The sequence below is a fragment of the Lonchura striata genome, chromosome 23, assembly GCF_050655825.1.
Source record: "Lonchura striata isolate lonStrDom1 chromosome 23, ASM5065582v1, whole genome shotgun sequence".
Lineage (NCBI taxonomy): Eukaryota > Metazoa > Chordata > Aves > Passeriformes > Estrildidae > Lonchura > Lonchura striata.
The window spans coordinates 1,306,425-1,328,305 of record NC_140725.1 but is presented as its reverse complement, the minus strand read 5'-3'; the positions used below and the strand labels follow the sequence as shown (position 1 = coordinate 1,328,305).

General features: G+C 55.1%; 1 protein-coding gene across 1 annotated transcript in view; it reads right to left on the bottom strand.

Annotated features, from left to right (window-relative positions):
* Positions 1–21,331, bottom strand: part of RUNX3 (RUNX family transcription factor 3) — a 35,270-nt gene extending 13,939 nt beyond the window's left edge. Inside the window, exons 1-4 of the mRNA XM_021534993.3 lie at positions 21,013–21,331; positions 19,968–20,124; positions 16,303–16,407; positions 664–828 (exon numbers count right to left, since the gene is read on the bottom strand). Coding sequence (XP_021390668.3) covers positions 664–828; positions 16,303–16,407; positions 19,968–20,124; positions 21,013–21,273 — 688 coding nt within the window. The 5' untranslated portion in view covers positions 21,274–21,331. The remainder of the gene's footprint in view (positions 1–663; positions 829–16,302; positions 16,408–19,967; positions 20,125–21,012) is intronic.
* Positions 21,332–21,881: the final 550 nt, after the last annotated feature.

Genomic DNA, 21,881 nt, shown 5'->3' with positions numbered 1-21,881 from the left:
GTGAGACTAAAAGTACATGCAAAAGCAGCACAGAAAAGGACAGGAGAATGGTCTCTTAATTCATCCTGGTGGCATCTGTGCAGAAAGACAGGAGCAGCACAGCAGCTGAGATATTTTAATGCTGCGGATTCCTGGGGAACGCCCAGGGACTCGGGCGCGCTTTGCCGCTGGCAGATCTGGGTAGAGCAAAGCTCTGTGTGTGTGTGTGTGTGCCCGTGCAGGTGTGCATCCGTGTGGGGAATTATGCTGGAGCTGGGCGAGGGATCACCACACTTGGCAGCCAGACAGTGATAAGAAACCGTTGGGATTAGCATGTAAAGCACGGAACAGCTTCTCTGGCTGATGCATAACCATAGCGCGGCCGCCTTCATGTCAGAGGAGCTGCTGGGTTCAAAGGGTGCTGCTCTCACCTCCCTCGCACTGCTGCTGCTCAGCTGTTCCTCAAAACCCAGATCTAATGGTGCAAAAAGGCACTTCATGGGTGCAAAAAGTGACTCGATGGGTGCAAAAAGGCGTCCAAAGTCAAGAAACCTACACAAACCCCTCCTTAGCTAGGGGAGAGCTGGACTCCAACTCTAAAATCCCATCCAGAGGGTTGTTCCCCCTCAGCCATGCCAGGAACACGAGGGTTCGGGGGTGACACTGGGACGCCCAGGTGGTTACCTTGGATTGGAGTCTGAGCCTGGGAGCCGAAGTGGCTCGGGGTGCTGAGGGATCCACGGGGGTTGGGTGTCGTCGGGGTGACTCTCATGGACTGGCGCAGCCGTTCCAGCTCTCCATAGCGGTCGGTGAAGGGCTTGGCTTGGTCTTCCAGCTTTTGTCTGTGCCCTGGAACATGATGAAAGAGTCTGGTATCTGATCAGCTCCCCTTTGGCTGCAGCACCCTGGTTACACAGGGAGCCGGTACAGCCTCTGTCTCTGTGGTTTGCTGTTACTCACACAGGATAATGGGTGCCAGCCCTGGCAGAGAGCAGCTCCCGGGGCAGGTGGACACAGAGTGACCCACAGGGCAGGCTCCAGATCATCCAGAAAGTCTCCAGTCAAGGAGCTGGATCAGGATGCCCCTGTCTAGGTGATCCACCAGCCCTCACTGACTCTGAACACAGAGGGGAGACATGTGCGAGGCAGGAGAAACCATGTCCTCGCCAAGTGGGGACTAGCGAACCAGCAAACATTGAATTTTAACTATTTTCTACAGCGTTTGCTCATTGCTTAAAGAACAAACTCTTGTCTTGCTCCAGCCCCCTCCCAGATGTGCCCAGCCAGCTCGGTCAGAGCCAAGTGGGGCTGGAGAAGGCACAGGAGGGATGGGATCAGCCCTCGCTGGTACCACACCTTGGCCACCTCACTTTGCTTCTCTCTGCTCCTCTTTCCTCCCCATAAAACGGGCAGACTAATCACCCGCCTCCCCCAGGCAGGGCAGCAGCTAATGAGCGTTCATAAAGCACTCCCAGCTCCTCAGGTAGCAGCTGCTGGCACAGGGCAATAATTATTACATTTATGCTAATTGTCCCGCGGCGAGAGGCGCATGAAACGCACTTGATACCTAACTTTCACATTTTACTGTATTAATCATCACCAAACAGCTTCTCTGTCTCTCTCTGGACCGGATTCCAGTCTCAGTTACACCCGCACAAAGCTGGAGGGGCTCCAGAGGAGCCTCAGCTTTACATCAGTGCGGGGTTCAGACCTTGGCTTCTCCTTGTTCTTCTCCTGCCTCAGCCAGGCTGCCCTGCACAGCCCCAGCTCTCTGCACCTGCCACGGAGGGACCTTCCCTGGGTGGCACCGCCTCATGCCAGCGCTCGGGGCACTGGGGATGTGCAGGCACGCCGGCTGGGAAGAAACCCTTCTGCAGCACTTCAGAGAGCTGCGCCTCGTCAGATCCTACAGCCCGACATGCACCAAGCCAAGCTCAGCCCTTGGTGGCTTCTAAAGAAGAAAAGGAAAGCAAAGCAGCGCGTCTGAGAGGTGATGAACGCAGCCCGCACCCCCCTGCCCTTCCCCCTCACATCTGCACAGCTCCGTGAGCTGTGTCAGTTTAGAGCAAAGTCACAGAAAGTCCCCACACTTCCCCCTCTTTAAATCCAGCGTCTGCTATCTCCTCATCTCCGCTGGGCTTGCCAGGCTGGCTGCAGGGACACTGGCATGGGAGGGGAGCTCACGCTCCCAGCTGAGCTCCACGGGTGTCCCACCAGCAAACCCATCCCAGCCGCAGCTTCTGAGGGGCTCGGACCCCTCTCTGCTCTCTCCACATCCAGGTGAGCTCCACCATGCCCTCCAAGCTCTATAACCCCCAGACTTCCAGGGATGTGAGAGTCCAAACCGAGGGAAAACGTGCTGGCACCAGAAAGGAAAACCTAGGGAGGAGAACCCAGCAGAAAGCAAAAACCCAGCAGTATTTTGAAAATGTATTTTCCCTGCTGTGTGAAGCAAACCAAGGAAACCTCAAAGCAAGACCATAAATGATCTCATCTCTGTGTGTCCCCAGACCTCAGGCACCTCTGCATTATCCTTTGGAGCTGTGAGCAGCATCTGTCACATGGTGCTTTCTCCAGGGGAAAAGTGTGTGCAGTGAGATATCTTGTTTTAGGCCACATTTTATGTGCTTCACTATACATTTAAGCACAGAAGAAGAAAAACAGTGTTATATTTCACCTTTACCCAGTTTTCTTGCACACAGCTTCTCAGGAAAGCCAAAAGGACTTCAAAGACCAAGTTCCCCAGAAATCTAACAAAAATTAAATTTCTCTATCTCAGCACAAACCCTGTTCTGTGGTAGTATCTGGCATGTGACAGGGAAAATCCTGAAAAATATATCAAGTGATCTCTATGTTGGTAGTGTTTTTAAAGATTATTCAGCCATGCAGCCCCACCAAGGGCTTCATGTGCCTGTATCATGCTGCACTGTGGTTGCTCCTGTGCCCACGCTGTCTGAACGTGGGCACAGCCCCATGGGCTTTGCCAGCCTGCAGCAAACACCCTCCAGAAGGGGCTGGTTTGTGGGGAGACCCCCCCCCCCCCAAACTATCCTGCTGAAAAGAAAGTGGAAAAATTGATGCAAATGTGAGTCAAGGCAAACACAGGGGTGCTGGGATCAGGGCTCTTCCCAGCCCCTCTCCGGTCTGTGTCCCACCTTGTCCCCACATGTGGGACCTGGCAGCCTCAAACCCTGTGAAACGAGGCAGAGAATGAGTTAAAAACCACCAGCTTGGCCTGCCAGCCCTCTTTAGCTCAGGCTGTCTCCCCAGGACTTCCTGCCGCTTGTCACTTAGGGCTGGGGACGTCAGACTTTGTCACGCAAGACAGAATCGCTGTTAATGGGTTTCTTTCATCAGAACAACCTGAGCTTTTTAATTTCTGCAGCGGTTGGCTTCATTAAAAGCCCTTCCCCATCTGCCCACAGCTGTCACAGAGAGGAAACCAGTGAACAATAGCTCATACCTTAGAGAACAGGAAGGTGGTTTCTACCTTCACCCAAGCACTGACTCAAAAGCCTCCCGAAGCCAGTGGGCGGATTTTCACTCAACTTCAAACAGCCCCAGCCCTCATCCCAAGAAATCTCTCCGAGAAGCCTCCATCGCCCCGACCCGTGAATTTTGGGGCACAAAAGGCACTGCTGGGGTTGGGGATGCTGCGCTGCATTTCCAGCTGGGCCACCACTGGCTTGCAGGTCAATATTTATAGGAACAGCAGAGCCCAGCATGGTCAAATGGTGGCAGCTCGTGACCTTGGGCACTCCTTGTCGGCAGCGCCAGGGTTTTAACGCCGGATCGGGTTTCAGAATCGGTTAACTCCGGTATTGAACGTGACATGATGTAAACACTGACAGATCACCTACCATCCTGATGTAAGAACAAGATCTGTATCAGCATATCAAACAAACTATCCCACTGAACACTTCCCAGCTGGAAGAGCCGACGTGAATTTGACACTTTAGGCCAGTAATAAGAAGCATACTGGAAGTTTTGGGTGTTTCCTTGGAATGCAGGCGGCGAAACAGTGTGTGCCACACGAGCTCAGGCCCTCAGAGTTATGATTTAAAGACATGCCTTCTGCATTAAAATATTTCAAAGACCAAACAGAGTCTGCTCTTCCTTCAAGGAGTGTGCAACCTGATGTGGCTTCCCAAGCCAGGACCGGGATGGGGTTTCCAGGCTGTGGAGGGGGAGTTCCAAAAGCAGCTGATTTCCTCAGATTGCTGAGATGCAGAATATTAATTTGAGCAAGGGTAGAAAGGGGCTCCAGGAGCTTCATGTCTCGAGTGACACCAAAATCTCAGAGCTGAGAGATTTGATTTAAAAAATCACTCTGTGGGGCGAGTGGGAGCCCCAGTTCCAGGATTTCTCTGCAGATGGAGGTCGATGAGAGCTGAGGAGCTGCCCAGCCTCCTCGCAGCCCTGCTGGGCTCAGAGCTGGGTGTCACGCTCATCCCCAGCCCCCGGCTCAGCCCCATGCTGCCGGGGCTGGGAGAGCAGATGTTGGGAAGTGGCTTGGCCCTCCCTGGGAGCCTGCCTGCAGAATGCTGGCGGCAAGCTGGAGCGGAGGAAACGCCGAGGGACGTTCCTGAGCGCACACACACACACACACACGCTGCAGATCATCGCCTCAGCTCCAGACAGGAGGAGATGAGAGCCAGGGGAGGGTGGCATGGGCTGGCACAGCAGCTTGAGCCACTCTCAGCCTCCTTCATTCCACCATCCTCTCACCAAGGCTCAGCCCAAATATTCCCAGCCTAACTGCAGGGCCGAGCCAAGCTCACCAGGAGCAGTCCCTGCACATAAAGCCATGGCTTAGTCTCTACATGTCCATGAGAAGGGACCACAAGAAAGGAATCAGTAGTGGATAAAACTCCATCTCAATGTGCAAAACACCTTTCAAATCCCTCCCGTAGCCCTTGGAGTAGGTACTTCAGAGAGACACGCCAGTCCTCTGCAGAGGCTGGGATTTTTTCCCAGCCTGAGTCTCGGCTAGACTATCAAGTCCCAGCATGTGCTCCAGAAAGAAGCCACATGTGAAACGCCCGTGTTATGGGAACAGCAGGCCTGTCCCTCGCAGCCCATGCTGGGCTGCTTCCATCCCTGCACACCTCTAACACGGGCCAAGAACACGGCTCAGCTTCTCCCTGGAGTCCCACCTGCAGCTCTAGGCCTGCCATGGGAAATGCCCAGCCGAGAGGAATTTGGAGGGAGGGGAGGACAGCACAGAGCTGGGAGCTGGAAGGGAGCTGGAAGGGACCCAAACGTGACGCAGGATGATGGTGGTGCCCTCCGAGCCCCAGCGAGAGCCAACCCCACTGCTAAAATCAGAGCCCAGGAGCTCGCAGGAGGGAACTGTTGGGAGGCACCGTCCCTTGTGCTGCCGAACAAAGTCAGGCACAGATAACTCATTATTCACATGTTTGAAGTTGGCCTGCTTACGCCATTTGGAAGGAGAATCAGTCACGGCCGGGCTTTGCTTTGGTTTCCTCTGGCTTTGGTGAGACACTGCTGCTACTGTCTTTCTGCAGCTCGGGGAGAAAGGGGAGTGTGGCGCAATGAGCCCCGGCTCGCTTGTCCTGGCACAGCCTTCACACCAACAACCAAAGGAAAATAATATTTAAAGGGGTGGGGGAGAGAATTAGGAAGGGAAAAAAAAAAAAAAAAAAAAAAGAAAAAGAAGAAAAAGAAAAAGAAAAAAGGCTGCTAATTTATAAAGCTTTTTTAGCTGGTGGTGGTCTGAGATGAATTGGCTGCCTCTAAAAGGATGAAAATAAATATCCCTCTTTTTGAAGGAAATAGGCTGGCTCCGGGCCAGCTGGCAGGAAGCACAGAGATATGTTGCATTTACAGTAGGTTTTTTAGTGTCTGAAGCTCCAGCAGCAGGAGAGATGTTCGTTCTAGGCAGGCTGGGATTGATTAGGAAGCTTTGGGAGCCCCTGATCTCCTCTCACTCCTGGGTTAGTGCTGAGACCTCGCCTCTGCCTCTCTCCCTGCCCACCCTGTGCCCACCCTGGCAAGTCTCTGATAAACCCCATCAGGGCCTTGATTGTGCTGGGAATCCCCAAAACTGAGCCCTCTGGGAGGAAAATAAATCAGGGCATTAATTTAAACAGAAATCCAGAGCAGTGCTTCCAAAAGCTCCGGGGACGTGGGAGCTGTGGCCCATTCCCAAATCAAAGGGAAAATCATGCCTGAATTTCCACACAACTGTGGCTCAAATGCCTGAAGGACACGGGATCCCTATTCCCAGGGTTTCAAGAATCTGTCTGGATTTGCAAAAATATTTGAAGCCCTTCAGAACACAGGGAAAGCTGAGGGTATTCTCAGCAGTGGGTAAAATTCATCAGGTTTAAGCATTCAGCCCACTTGTGCCTTGCTGAAAATCCCCACCAGTGCTTTCCTGCCTTTTTCCATCTGGAGTAAGAACTCTGAAAATCTGCCCCTGAGACTGCAGAGTGAACTGGGTGGGGGTTCAAAGTTGTGATTTACAGATATGAAAGCTGCAGCCCGGGTGTCACAGCAGAGCAGGTGGGTGCACATCTGCGGGAAATCGGGCAGCTTTCAGAACAGGGTGCAAAAACCACCAGCCCTGATGGCCTCTCTGCAGTCACTCCCCATTCCAGGAAGGCAAAATTCACTTCTGGGCTGTGATCTGGTTCTCATGGAATCAGGCAAACTCCCTGATTCTAAGATTTCTGAGCTGGGTGCTGGGAGGAAGCAGACACATCTCAAGGACGTCCAGCTGGTATTGCCTCAGCCCTGGCTGAGATCAGATTTTCAGATTCCATAAATCCATGGAGAGATGCCAGTCCCAGTGAGTTCCTGCTGCTATCTAACAACCTGGACTGGGACCAACCAGTAGAGCTGGTTCCTCCCAGTTCACAACCTGTTCCATTAGGGCAAGCACATCAAATTCCTTGGGGTGACACTGGTTAAGGACACCGTGGCCGGGATGGGGAGGACCAGCTGCTGGGCTCAGCCCTGTGCCAGGAATGTGCCGTGGTTCAGCTGATGGAGCTGAGATGTCCCTGGCGCTGTGGGGAGGGAGCAGCAATTTGCCAACCCGGCCTGTGCCTTTGGGAACAGACCTGAATGTTCCCAAGGTTTGAGGATGCTGAGCGCTGCTTTTCCCCTCAGACAGGGCTGGAGCTGAGCCCTGGCATTTGATCCCCTGGATCCCAGGGCTGAGCTCCAAGCTCCATCTCCAGAGCCTGGCTGGATAATTACAGCTCCTGCCGAGCTTTGCACTGGAAGGAGGAGCCCCAGAGCGATGGCACCTGCACAGCACCTTCATCCTCAGCCTCATCCTCAACGCTGCTCCCCAAAGCAAGGAAGCAGAGCTGAGCACGGGAAAGGGGTTCCCTGCTCCCACATCCGATTTAGAACGGGGAACCCCCCAGCACAGAGGTTCCCATCCCACTGCCACCGTGCCCGGAGGCTGGGAAGGCACAGGGGCACTCCCTGCTCGCTGTGTCCCTCCTCTTCCTCGCCTCTCTGCCCCGCTGCAGCCCGCAGAGGCACTGGAAAGAGTCAGAGAAAAGAATGCAAACTCATGTCTGAGCCCCTTCCGCTGCAGGAGGTGATTGATCTCTGCCTGCCTGCAGGACAGGTGACTGCGCTGCGGAAGAGAAGGGTCTTAGGAGCTAAATTTCATTTCACTCTGAGTCAAATCCTCTTCCTCCCTCCGCCACATCATTAAAGTGATTGGTTGTGCTGATAAGCCCTTTTGGGAGGGAGAAACAAGATGTGTCCTGCCTGACATCTGATGTGATCTTGTGGTTTTGGTTGATCGTTCTGGTCCTTTAGCTGTTGTCTTCCCTGAAACGAAACTTGCCTTTTAGCACTGGCAATTTTTTCCCACCTCTCTCCTTTCCAATCTGTGATTTGCTCTGTCCTCTCCCGAGCTCCTGAATCCTGCCCAAGGCAGCTGGGGCCATGCTGCATTAATAACCCTGCAAATCCTCCCTGCCAGCCTCCTGCACATCCCCTGCTGCCCCCAGGAATTACAGACAGGTAAACTGAGGCACGGGGCAAAACGCTGCTCCTGTGGGAAGGAGCAAAGCTCACCGATGGCCTTGCTGCGACGCTCACAAAAATTCCTTTTTGGTGCTACCTGCATCCCATCCCGGCCCACTCATCCTCCTGCACAGCTCCCTTCAGATCTTGCTGCTGGATCCAGCAGGAATTCCTTTGGTTGTTGGAGTTGCATTTGAATTTCTTCTGCTGACACAATCCAACACAGAGCACCAAAAACATCCTCCTGGAAAAAGCCTTCAATGCAACTTAACCCCCCAAACATCCCTAAATGACCACCAGATCCCACCAGAAAACCCTTTTGATCAGTTTATCTCTCCCAAATACTGGGCCAATGCCCATTTCTCCATTCTGAGTTATTTCCAAAGCCACCCCACGGCCAGGTTTGCCTCTTCCACCCCAGCCCAGAACCGTGCCCCGGGGTTTTCCCAAAGCTTTCAAAAGCAGGAGGTGTTGCAACCAATCCCAACAAAGATTCCTTTGTAGGACGCAAGCAAAAATAATTTCCCTCTTCTGACTCCCAATATTGCCGCACTTAGAAAATATTGGTGGTTTTCAAGCAAAAAGATTTTGAAGTCACTACACAGCAGGCGACTGGAAAAGAGAGGTGGAATTTACTGTGGCGAATGCAATAATGAGAGGAGTGCATTTCCTGGAGCCCGGATCACTTCAGCTGCTCTGATTTTCCTTTTGAGGCCGGGTCACAGCCTCGAGCTGCAGCACCAAAGGCCCTGGAGATGCAGGGCCAGTGCTTGGAGCGCTCTCAGGCAGCTTTCATCCCTGTTCTGCTTTCCCCAGGGAATTCTGGGGACACCCCGGCGTCCCCTGGGACATCCCGAGTCCCACCGAGTCCCGCTGGGGGTCTCGCACAGCCCCGCCACAAACCCAGGGCCGGGCTGGCTTTGTCCCCGAGGGGATTTTATCCACGGCCAGGGCTGAGCCCCACTCCCCCGGCAGGGATAACCCGGCTGGGAACGGGGGAGGAGGAGGAGGAGGAGGAGGAGGAGGAGGAGGAGGAGGAGGAAGAGCAGGAGGCCGCTGCCAACGCGAGGCGTCCCAGAGGGGCAAAATTTCCCCCTGGGATCAAAATGGGAATGGGAAACGAGATGGGAAACCAGGCAGGGAAACCTCCTGTGAGAGCCAGCACTGATCTGCAGAGGCTCCTGGAGCCCCGAGGATCCCCCAAAGGCTCCTGGAGCCCCGAGCATCCCCCAAAGGCTCCTGGAGCCCCCAAGGATCCCCAAAGGCTCCTGGAGCCCCCAGGGACCCCCCAAAGGCTCCTGCAGGAACTGGGGAGTCCCGAGCATCCCCCAAAGGCTCCTGCAGCCCCCAGGGATCCCCCAAAGGCTCCTGCAGGAACCGAAGCCCCCCACACCTCCAGCAGGGAGGTGCAGACACCCAGGAGCTGCACAGGCTCCATCCCAAAAAGCAGAGGCTGGGGCAGGGCTGGGATGAGCCCCATGTCTCTGGCAGCAGCACCCCAGGGACACGCAGGGGATGTGTGAGGACACCCCAGGCAAGCACAGCCAGGGCCCTGGGCAGAGGAGCACTGCCTCAGCTCCAGGATGGACACACGGCTTCCCCCAAACGCCCTCCTCCCACGGCCTCAGCCCTGCCAGAGCCCAGGCAATAGGGAAGCCATCAAGGGCCACTCAGGATTTCCTCCTCTTCCTCACCAGGGAAGAGGAGAGCGCTCCAGAAGTGGGAAATCAGCTTGTTTTAAGGATTAAATGAGAATAGATCACAGCAATATGACATGGCCAAATCACTGCTCAGGAAGAGCTGAGGTCATTTATTTATTGAAATTATCTTGGATTGATTTTGCTGCATTTTTTTCCTTCTTTTTGCCATTTCCTTTTTTTTTTTTTTTTTTTTCTTCTTCTTCCTTATTCCCAGACAATCTGGGAACTGTCTGTGTATTTATTTCTAGCTAAGGACAAGCAGGGGAATAAAACAAAGACCTCAATAATACCCAAAACTATCACCCCACGGGAGCACTTCAGCACCGAGTCTGCTTTTAATCACAGAAAACATCTCCAGCTCAAGTTTTATGCAGCCCCACGAGGGAGTCCTTTGGCCAAGATAAAGATCTGGAATTGGACAATACTGGCACAAGCCACCCTGTCCTGGGTCTCCACTCAAGCTTCTGAGAGGCACAAGACTCTCCAATAATTTATTCTCCAAGCACTTCCCAAATCTCCAAGGGTAAACGTGCAGAAAGCACAGGGTCTCTGCCTCAAAGCCCAAAAATTGCCCATAGGATCATTTTGTCCCTGCTCCTCTTTGGCTCCCATCCATAACCCCACTCCATCTTCCTCATCCTCAGCTATTTTAGGCTGTTCCCACTGACCCACAATCGTCTGCCACTCAGTAAATCCCAATTTCTCCATGCCCCTGGATTGAGAGTATTTTATTTCACCATCTCCAAGTTCCTGGAGCTGCCGTGCCAGAGAGCATCATCCCAACCTTCCCACGGCGCTCCCAAAACAAGATTTCCCCTTTCCAGTCCATCTTTCTCATGGTTTTTAGCTTTTTTTACCTCAAATTCGAGCCAAGAGTTCACAATGTATGGGGTGAGGCAGCAGGCACCGTGGGGACAGCGATGCCACAAACACCTCCACAGGAGGGACAAGGGGGTGCCACCCCCTGCACACCCCAAACTGCTCGATTCTTGGCACCCCAAACTGCTCAATCCTTCACACCCCAAACTGCTCGATCCTTCACATCCCAAACTGCTCGATCCTTCACACCCCAAACTGCTCAATCCTTCACACCCCAAACTGCTCGATCCTTCACATCCCAAACTGCTCGATCCTTCACACCCCAAACTGCTCAATCCTTCACACCCCAAACTGCTCAATCCTTCACACCCCAAACTGCTCGATCCTTCACATCCCAAACTGCTCAATTCTTCACATCCCAAATTCCTCCTGTCTGCACACCCCAAACTCCTCATCATCCCCCATCCCAAGCTCCTCGTGTCTGCACACCCCAAACCTCCATTTCTGCACACCCCAATCCCCGTTCCTGCACCCCAAACCCCGTTCCTTCACCCCAAACCCCGTTCCTGCACCCCAAACCCCAATCCTGCACCCCAAACCCCCATTTCTGCACACCCCAATCCCCATTCCTGCTCCCCCCAAACCCCGTTCCTGCACCCCAAACCCCCGTTCCTACATCCCAAACCCCCATTCCTGCTCCCCCCAAACACCGTTCCCGCACCCCAAACCCCGTTCCCGCACCCCAAACCCCATTCCTGCGCCCCAAACCCCATTCCTGCACCCCAAACCCCCGTTCCTACATCCCAAACCCCCATTCCTGCTCCCCCCAAACCCCGTTCCTACACCCCAAACCCCGTTCCTTCACCCCAAACCCCGTTCCTTCACCCCAAACCCCGTTCCTTCACCCCAAACCCCGTTCCTGCACCCCAAACCCCGTTCCTACATCCCAAACCCCGTTCCTACACCCCAAACCCCGTTCCTTCACCCCAAACCCCGTTCCTGCACCCCAAACCCCGTTCCTACATCCCAAACCCCGTTCCTACATCCCAAACCCCGTTCCTGCACCCCAAACCCCGTTCCTACATCCCAAACCCCGTTCCTACACCCCAAACCCCGTTCCTACACCCCAAACCCCGTTCCTGCGCCCCGAGCCCGCGGGACGCAGCCCCGGCCCGCGGGGCCCCGCCGGAGCGGCCGCGGTTCCTGGAAGCGCCTCGCCCGGGGGAGGTGCGAACCTTCCCCGCTGCCTACGTGCCGGGGCCAGCCGCAGCCCCGCGGGGGCGAGGAGCCTTTTTTGGGCAGGGAAGAGCCGGCACGGAGGGAAGCCGGGGCTGTGCGGGATGGGCCCGGCCAGAAAAACCTGCGGGGACAGGGTGGGAGAGGGGATGCGACATTCCCCCCTCACAGCCCCTGAATATCAGCTGGCCCAGAGATCCGAGGCTGTGAGGAGAGGAATATCAGGAGATGCAAAGATTCCCAAAAGAGGCTCTTACCCCAAATACATTGGTTCAGCTCTCGTTATTCTGTGGTGTCCTTGTGGAGAGCGGGGTAAAAGAGCAGAACAGGAAATGTCAGGGGTCTGTAGAGACTCTGGGCAGGGTGGGCTTCCCTGGCTCTCCCCGGGGCAGGAAGGAGGGTCCAGGGGTATCAGATCAGAGTCCTGGGGAAGGGGCACAGAGTGCCCAGGAGCTCACTGGGACACGAGGCCAATCCCCAGCTGGCCACAAGCTTCTTTCAGGCAATTGTAGAGTGAGAATGTCTCACCTGAGTGTCCTCTTCTGACATTCCCCACCTCACACAGCCCTGAATATCAGCTGGCCCAGAGATCTGAGGCTGTGAGGGGAGGAATTTCAGGAGATGTAAAGATTCCCAAAAGAGGCTCTTACCCCGAAATACGTTGGTTCAGCTCTCTTTATTCTGTGGTGTCCAAGGGGCAAAGAGAGCGACCAGGAAATGTCAGGGGTCTGTATGGACTTTGGGCAGGGTCGGGGCAGGAAGGAGGGTCCAGGGTTATCAGATCAGAGTCCCGGGGTCCCGGGGAAGGGGCACAGTGTGCTCAGGAGCTCACTGTGACAGGGATGTGAAGTGCTGTGGCCACAAAGCCCCCTTGTCCCCATCCCAGCCACGCTGGGGACACGTTTCTGTCACTCGCTGTGGTCACACCAAGCAGGGACGTGACCCAAAGCACCCCAATCTCTGATGCACACCCCAAAAATAAAAACCATCCACCAGCACGGAGCGGCGGGACGCAGAGACCCACAAATCCTCCTGGTCTCCCTTTCCTCCCCAGCAAGGACAGCAGCAATGGGGTGGGAGTCAGACAGAAGGGATTGAATCCAAAAGGGATTTAGGAAGTGGAGAGAGAGATTAAAGACTGAATGGTAGCAAAAAAAAAATAAAGTCTAAGAGGGGAGAAAATTAATTTAAAAAGGGAAAAAAGGCTTTGCACGAGAGTTCTGGGCAGAAAGGGGCAGGAGCTGCAAGAGGGAGAAAGGAAAGTGAGAGCAGGGAAGGTGAGAGCCTTGGGAAGGAAAGGAAGGAAAAGGAGGGGAGGGGAAGGCAGGCAGCAGGTGGGAGCGAGGGGAGGCCCTGGGGATGCTCCCTTTCCCCAGGAACCCCCCAGTGCAGCTCCCAGCCCTCCAGCTCCCCACGTTCTGCCTGCTGGGGATTATTTTGCAGCAGTGTGGATGCCAGAGGGTTCTGCAGCAGGGCTCCTGCAGAACACAGGGCTGCAGAAAGGGGGGGAAAAGAAGGAAATTCCACAGGAAGTTCAAATATTTTATTACTTCCTGTTTGTACAAAGTATGTCAACACTTGGCACCCGCTGTGCTATTTGTTTAGAGCTAAGGTGCCAACTTGACAGAATGTCCTTTTTTTTCCCCCGGCCAGATCTAACCCAGGAAGGGCTGGAGCACAAGGAAAAAGAGCTCAGAGCGAGCGGGGGCACTGGGAGGAGCCCGAGGAGGAGATGCTGAAGCAAAGGCAGCGCTGGTGCCACCCTGGGGGATCCCCTGGGAGCCTCCTCCTGCCCCTCAGCCTGCGTTTCCCACCCATCCCCACCCAGGCTGCTCAGGAGCTGGCTCTGGGCACAGCCTGGGTTGAAAGCCTCGCTCAAGGGCTCAGATGAAGCCATGGCCAGAGGTGGAAGATGAATGGGATGCCCAGAGCTGGAGCCCGGGCCCCAAACCCCACAAGGAGGTTGGCTGGAGGGATTCTGCTGCAGTGAGAAGATGCTGCCCGGGCCTTTCCCAGGGTACCAAGACAAATGACCAATTCTTTCCACATTAAGGATGGGTTTTGTCCTCTCCACCAGCCCCACACCAGCCTCCAGCCCTGCCCGGTGCTGATCCCCACACCAGAAGCCAGCACACCCCATGGCCCATCTTTTGAAGCCAAGAAGGGCGAAAAATTCCATATATTTTTATGCCCACACATATATACACACAGGCATTTACATATATATGCTTAAAGGTGTATATAGTATGTCTAGATATAAATAAAAATTGCAATTCCTGCTGGCAGCTCTCACCTCCCGCAGCCAAACAAGGCAGAGCAGCCCCAGGCTCGGTGTTTGGCCCAAGGGGGGATCACAAGGGGTGTGCCAGCCCCAAATGCCACCCTGGGTGCCAATGTGCCAGGGTGCTGTGCCCGGGAGCCACCCAGTGGCAGGTGAACCAGGAAAAGCACCTCGGCTTTCCAGGATCATTTTACAGCTGCTGTTTCCACACCCAGCGTTTCTGCAGAGCAGGAAGGGGAGAAAGGTGTTTCATTTGAATTTTTTGCCTTCATATGAAAGCGTGGCAAAAAAGGAATTATTTTTAATTTTTTTTTTTTCTCCACTGGAAATTCGACAACCATGATTTCAAGCCCTTCAAACTGGGAGCCAAAACATGACCAATAAATATATGATTCCCTGAAAAGAACTCAAAAATAGCCACAATTTGGGTCTAAACCTTTTCTATCAGTAATTCATAGGTTGGGGGTGCAGGAATGGGGGAGAGATCAACTCTGGGGGCCACACAAGGCAAGGGCACAAGCAGCAAATAAACCCCACACAGATCTCCTCAAGGAGCCAACACTTCCAGCACAATTGGAGGACCAGAAATCACCACAAAATAAAAAGGAAAACCCCAGAAAAACGCTGCTCTTGCAGCTGGGCTGTGCCCCAGGGAGGACAGGCTGCTCCATCCTCGGCTTTGGCCCGACTGCCACGGCTCCATATCAGAAAACTGAAATGAGGGCTGGGGAGCTCTGGGGTGAAATGCTGAAATTCAGGAGGCACAGGTGTGATTCACCAGGGTTTGGCTGTCGGGGAGGCCAAACCGAGCTCCGAGAGTAGCAACTATCTCGCCTTGTATTATTATTTATGTATTCCTGATGATGAGGATGATGAGGATGATGATTATTATTATTAGAAAGGCGATCTGATAAGGGGCTGAGCCAGCAGTCAGGAGGGCTGGTTTCTATTCCTGACACTCCTGGCAGAGTTGTGAAATTCCCTGCCCAGCCCTGGGGCTGAGCCCCAGCGCCCACCACGACCCACAGGTGCCCCACACCAGGGACCCGCCTGGCGTTTCTGGCTTTAAAAAAAAAAAAAATCCCACAACAGCAGCGTTGGATTTCCTGCATCCCAGCTTCTAAATCCATCCTCGACAGGCTCCAAAATAAAATCAAGGAGGGGGGAAAATCCACCAAAGCCCGACGCCAATGGAAGCCCCGGGCCGAGGGAACGGCCTCCACCTGGCCTGACATCAAGGGCCACCGATGGCCCGGGGACAGCATCAACAGCAAATGTTTTTGGAGGCGTTTTTTGGAGGATCAAACCGCTTCCCCTCGATGTGGGCACTGCAGCCTCACACGCAAAGGGAACAAGCTCGGCTTTATGGCCCCGGGGTGCCGCTGGGCGAGCACGGAGCCGAAGCCAGAGCGCAGAGCCAGAGATGGAGCCCCCAGGGACGAGGTCCCACCACACAGCGGGGGTCCCACAGGGTGAAGAATCCTCGTGGCCAGGGAATCTCCTGCTCGGCAGCGTGGCCCTGGGAGGCCGGGAAGGCCCGGGGCAGCTCCGAGCAGCCAGACGCCGAAAGGCAGCCCAGGCAGGGCAGCTCCCGGAGCCTCCCTCAACCACGAGGCACCATCCTGCCCCCGGGAGAGCCTCCCCAGCACAACAGAGACGCTCCTGCGGTCGCAGAGTCTCGCTGGTGTCTCCAGGCTCGGCCCCCGGCCGCGGGCGCTGCCAGCCCCAGCCTTTGACAGCCCGAAAGCGAAACCACGGCGAAGGAGCTCTCCGCCAGAGCAGACACCGCCTCAGCACCCAGGAACCTGCACCTTTTTCAGTTTAATCACCAGCAATCAGTCCCTGAGTGGAGCATGGATCTCTGGTTTCATAACCCCCCTGCTTTCATAAGCCCCCTGTGCAGCGCCAGCCTGGGCCCTTGGTGCTTTTGCCATCAAAAAGCCCAGAGGGTTTTCCCAACATCCCAACCTGGAGCTGGGAAATGATCCCTCCAAGATGATATAGGGAGCTATAACCCATCCCTCCAAGATGATATAGGGAGCTATAACCCATCCCTCCAAGATGGGTTAGGGAGCTATAACCCATCCCTCCAAGATGGAACACGGAGCAGGAGGCAGGGAGGGACACACGGGAAAATCCGAGCAGCCAACGGTGGCACCCCAGTGCCACCCCCGAGCTCTGCGTCCTGCATCCCTCAGCCACGGAGAGCTCGGACCCTGCACCCCCTCCCCAAACCCCAAACCCGAACCCCAAACCCAACCCTTCACTTACTGCGGGGCTCCCGGGGTCCGTCCACGGTCACTTTGATGGCTCGGTGGTAGGTAGCCACTTGGGTGGGGTTGGTGAACACGGTGATGGTCAGGGTGAAGCTTTTCCCTAAGGAAGGTGGGGAAAAAAAAAAGAAAAGCAGGAGTGAGGATCCCCCATGGGTTCAGCTCTTGTGGGGGAGAGAGGCTGCAGCGGGAGCGGGCTCGGACACAAATCCCCGCACACATCATTGCGTTTAACGAGCAGCGATCGCTCGTTAAATTGCACACACAGCCCTGGAGCCGGGACCTTCCCGCACGGAAAAGTCACTCGTGCCCCTCCTGGGGTTTTCCCACTGGGATATTTCCCCTTTTCCGTGGGAAGCCAGCCCCGGAGCAGCGCTGGATGCGGGATCCCTGCGGGGTGAGCTGGAGTTTGGGATGCTCCCTTGGAAGGAGCTGGGATCAGCTGCAGGGGATCCAGCACCCTGTGGATGCTCAAATTAGGGGGGGCTGGGCTTGGCCTCGGCAATGAGGGCAAAAAAAACTGGGAACCTCAAAATGGGAACTGAGTCCGGCCAGCTGTGGCCACCAGAAGCGGTCACCAGACAGGCAACTGTGCAGGGACTGTCCCCTCTCCCAGCCCTGCCCCGGAGAACGTGCTGGAATTATCCCAGGCGGGAGAATTCCTGCGTGGAGCACGGAAAGGAGGAATTCGGGTTCTGAGGGTGGCAGCAATCCCCAATCCCACCTTCGCTCTGCGTTCAAAGCACGACTGAACAACGCACAAACCTTCAGCTCATTTTCTGCACAGACAGGAGCATTTGGGAGGGCAAAAGAAATGGAATTATTTGCCTTTGAATCCGCAAGGACGCAGCCCCTGCTGCCAACCTGCAGGGACGGGGTGAGCCCGCAGAGGAGGATCAGGGAAAAACAACCAGCAGCGAGGGCTTGCGGGTAAAACCTTCGCACAGCCAGAGCACGGGGCGAGGAAGATTGAGGAGCGATTATTTCGGGAATTTGCAGGAGCAGAGGGAAGGGTTTGTGAGGCACAGAACCCCAGAGCTGAGCCCGGCACCTCCGTGCTCCTGTTTATATGCATTAATTCTGATTTATTGATTTGTTAATTATTTATATTTATACTTATATTTATATTTATATTTATATTTATATTTATATTTATATTTATATTTATATTTATATTTATATTTATATTTATATTTATATTTATATTTATATTTATATTTATATTTATATTTACATTTAATTTTAGTTTTTTTATTCTCCACGTGAAACAACCTCCCTGCCCCGGAGTCCCTCGCTGCAGACACGAACCCAGGCCGGGCCGGTTCTGCCTCTCTCAAAAAGCCTGCCCTGAACCGAAAATGACGATTTAAAAAGCATCACTTTTAGTCATTTCCCGCCTTCTCAGGAAGCCGGCCTGGGGTTTCTCGTCCCCGCCGTGCCCCGGCTCCGCTCCGCGGGGCTGGGTCCCGGCTCCCGGGCGGGCTCGGGAGCCCCGCCGGCTCCGGGGGATGCTCCGGGGGGAGATTCCAGCCGGGAGATGCAGCAGGGATAATTTTCATTTTATACAGCTCAATCTGAGTAAAAAAAGTCTGTTTTGTTTTGGTTTTTTTTAATCTGTCTTGCACACGGAGATGGGAATTTATTTTGGCAAAGGAATTAGGAGCGGCTCTTCCCAGCTCACAGCGCCGGGGAATAATCCCTGCCACCTTATTTCTAAAAATACCCAAATGTGGCCGGTTTCAAGTGGTGTTTTCCCAAGGAGAGCCGGGCTTTTCCAGGCTCCCGCAGCTCGGGCACACGGCAGGGCTGGAGCAGGATCCGTGTTTACGGATCCACACGTCCTCGCTTCGGATTGACACAAACATTTGTACACACACAGGGAAATATTCCCCAGCGACTCCAAATTTCTGCCAGAATAAATGAAAGCAGCACCGGGCTGTCAGGGATGGAGCCAAACAGGGCAGAGCGAGTGTGACACCCGAAATACAAATTCAAGAGCGGCGATTTTTTCACAGTTAATTGCTCTGGAAGAGCCCCGGGCCGGGAAAGCGGCGCCGGACACGGGCGGTGAAATCCACCCTGGACACGGCGAGAAATCCCCAGGGAGCCCCGCTGGGGTTGTTCCTCTGGGAATATGAAAAAGCCTCACCCCACAGGAATATGTAAAAAAAATTATTAAAATAATTAGCGCCCGAGTCCCGCCCGTTAAAGGCAGCGGAGGCTGCTGGAGTGAGCGCTCGGCAGGACTGCCCGGAGAAGGATTTATTCACCAAAGCCCCAACTCCTGCTAATTCCGAGCTCGAGAGGGCAGAGGAAGAAAGTTCATAATGAATTCAAGAGTCACGCTGAGATTGGGTTGCGTTCAGTTTGGAAATTTGTGCGAGGATAAAGGGAAAAAAAAAAAATAGGGAAAAAGCCCAACCAGAAAGAAAAGAGCCTAAGAGAATAATTGATTACAGAAATGAAAGCTTAATTCATAAAAGAAAAACATTTTCCATCCATCAACCTGCAACCAGTTAAGTGGAGAGTTTTAAAGAAACTGCAACATGGAGAAGGAGCCAACAGGAAAAAGGAAATGTATGAAAGAATGTAAACTATTCAAGTTTCATAAAGAGGAACAAGTAAACAGTTATTACATGCAAATAATTCCTAACATCACTGCTTTTAATTAATGCGGAGAAGTCAAAATATATCTGACACTGTGTGTATACATTTGAAGCCTTTGAGAAAGTGCTGCCATATGGCCATTAAAATATAGAATTCTTATTTGGGCTCAAACGCAGGATTGAGTGCTTCGATCGGCAGCGTTCATTGGTGATGAAATGCTGAAATTCTATTTATACCCTCGGAAACTCAGGTACGGGGAGGGCAGGCAGGGCTCCGTGTTTAACATTTCCAGGGGATTTGTTTCCCTCTGCTCGGGTGGCACGGACGGGTTTGTTTGGAGAAGTCAAATTGCCGTCCTGCTTTTCCCTGCCACGAGCTGGGGGAAAAGGAGCAAAATCCCCCCCACCCCCCGAGCAGCCGCAGCTCCCTCCCGTGCCAGCCCTGCAGGCCGAGCTCGCCGTTATTATTTCACTTTAAACTCTCGATTTTCGCTATTTAAAGTCGAGCTGCCAGGTGGGGTTTGCTCACCGAGCAGCCGCCGCTGCCTCCTGCGCGATGGGAGAAACTGGGGAAGGTTCGGGCTGGGGCCGCCTTGTTTGCGTTTAATGGATTGATAGATATTTAGATATATTTAAATCTGTATTTTAAATTGTTTTTTTCTCTGCACCGCCCATTCTCGGCACCTCGGCAGAGAAGAAGCCCTGGGAGGAGCGAGGCAGAGCTGCCGGCGGGGCCGGGGCTGCTCCCGCATCCCTCCCGCATCCTTCCCACATCCCTTTCATCCTCGGGAACCGCTCTGGGGCTGGGGGGTTTCTCCCGGCAACGAAACCACGGTTGGAACAAAAGATAATATAGAATAAAATTTTTAAAAATAATAAAAATAAGCCTATCCAAATAAAATTTAAAAATAAAGTAAAAATTATAAAATATAATAATAAAATAATAAGAAAAGAGAGAGAAACATTTTCTTTCCTTCTCCTTTTTTTTTTTTTTCCCCTCTTAAAAAAAACAAATAAAACAAATAAAAAGGCCAACCATTTCCTGGCCGGTACCTACCCCTGCCGCTTCTCCCAACAAATCTGAGGTCGTTAAATCTCGCTACTTGGTTTTTCATCACGGCAGAGGCGTTGCGCAGCTCCGCCGAGTAATTCTCGTCGTTCCCCGCCATCACCGTGACCACGGTCCCATCGGGGACATCTCCGAGCGCCACGACCTAGGGCAGGGCCAGAGCATTTCAGCCTCAAATCGACCTTCACCGAAGCCAACCTGCGCTAGAGCCGCGCAAATAAAAACCCCAAAGCAAAAGCAAAAGCAGCCCGAGCCCCCGAGGGGCTGAGCAAGTCGGAGAGGGAAGGGGAAAATGGGCTCGGAAAGGGTTAAAAGCAGACGAGGGGTCCGCGGGGAGGGGGTGAAGGGGGGGTCAGGCCACCCTCGGCCCCGCCGCCGGAGTCTGTGCGTTTATTTTGTTGGATTCGGGATGAAAATAAATATAAATAAAGCGCTGCCGAGCGCGGCGCGGCCGCGAGCGAGGCCCCGGAGCTCCGCGTCCGGCCCGGGGAAGCGCCGGGACCGGGAAAGGGTCCCCACCCCTCCCGGGGAGCAGCGCCCGGAGCCGGGGGAACCCGGTTGAGAGCCCCCCTCAGCCCTCCGGGCTCCCGGGACGGCGCTGCCCGGCTGCCCTCGCTTCTCCCCGGCTCCGTTTCGGCTCCCCCGGGCCGCTCCGGGGGTAGCGGGGATGCCCAGCCCGGGGGTGCCCGGGGAGCCCGGGCAGCGCCGCCCGGCACCGGGGATTCAGCTCTTCGCTCCACTTTTTGCAGATTAGATCTCCCTTCCCTGCCTCGCTCCCCCTCTCCCAGGAAGGTAATTAACCTCCAGCTCATTAAACTTCAAAGTTGCCTGAGAGCTCCTAACTGTACGGAATATCTAAGATGCCGTGACCGCGGGGCAATGCGGAGACTTGATTAAAAATAATAAACTGGGCTATTTGATTAAAAATAATAACCCGGGCTCCCTCGGCGGTGATGTCGGGAGCGATTTCAAGCGCAAGGGGCGGAGGGGAAAGGGCGAGCGGGTGGCGGCTCGGTCCCCGCTCGGGACTCACCTTGAAGGCGACGGGCAGCGTCTTGTTGCACCTCCAGTGCGACGGCAGCACGGAGCACAAGAAGTTGGGGCTGTCGGTGCGCACCAGCTCGCCGGCGTGGTCGGCCAGGACGTCCACGACCGAGCGCACCTCGGGCCGAGCGCGGCCGCCGGGCGCGGGGGCCCCCAGCGCCCCGCTGTTCTCGCCCATCTTACCGCAGGGGAAGGCCGTGGACGGGGGAGTGAAGCGCCTGCTGGTGCTCGGGTCTACGGGAATACGCATCACAACGGCGGGCGGCAGGGAACCGGGCGGGACGGGCGGGCACCCGGCGGGGCTCGGCGGGCGGCGGCGGCGGCGGCCGAGCCCCGCGCTGCCTCGCTCCGTGCCGGCGGAGCGCCGTCCTCGGCGGGGCGGCGCGGGTGGGACGGCGGCGCGGGGGATCGGGTCCCGCGCGGCTCCGGGGCTCGCCGCCGCTGGGTGAGCTGCGCTCCGTGCCGAGCGTCGGTGCCGCTCCCGGTGGCGCTCCCGGTGCCGAGCCCGAGCCCCGCTGCCGGCTCCCCGTGCCGGCTCCCCGTGCCGAGCCCGAGCCCCGCTGCCGGCTCCCCGTGCCGGCTCCCCGTGCCGAGCCCGAGCCCCGCTGCCGGCCCCGCCGCGCCTCCCGGTACCGTATTTACTGCCGGCCCCGGCGGGGCGGGGCGGCCGTGACGGACGGGCCGCTCCGCCAATGGGAGCCGCGCGGCGGCTCCTAGCCCCGCCCACCAGTGCCCTCCTGCGGGGCGGGGGGCGTGGTTATGGGCAAGGGGGGCGTGGTTAGTACCCGAGTGGGCGTGGTCTATTGAAAGGGGCGTGGTTTCTGCGGGACACGCCCCGGCGGGCGCACGTCGGGGCTC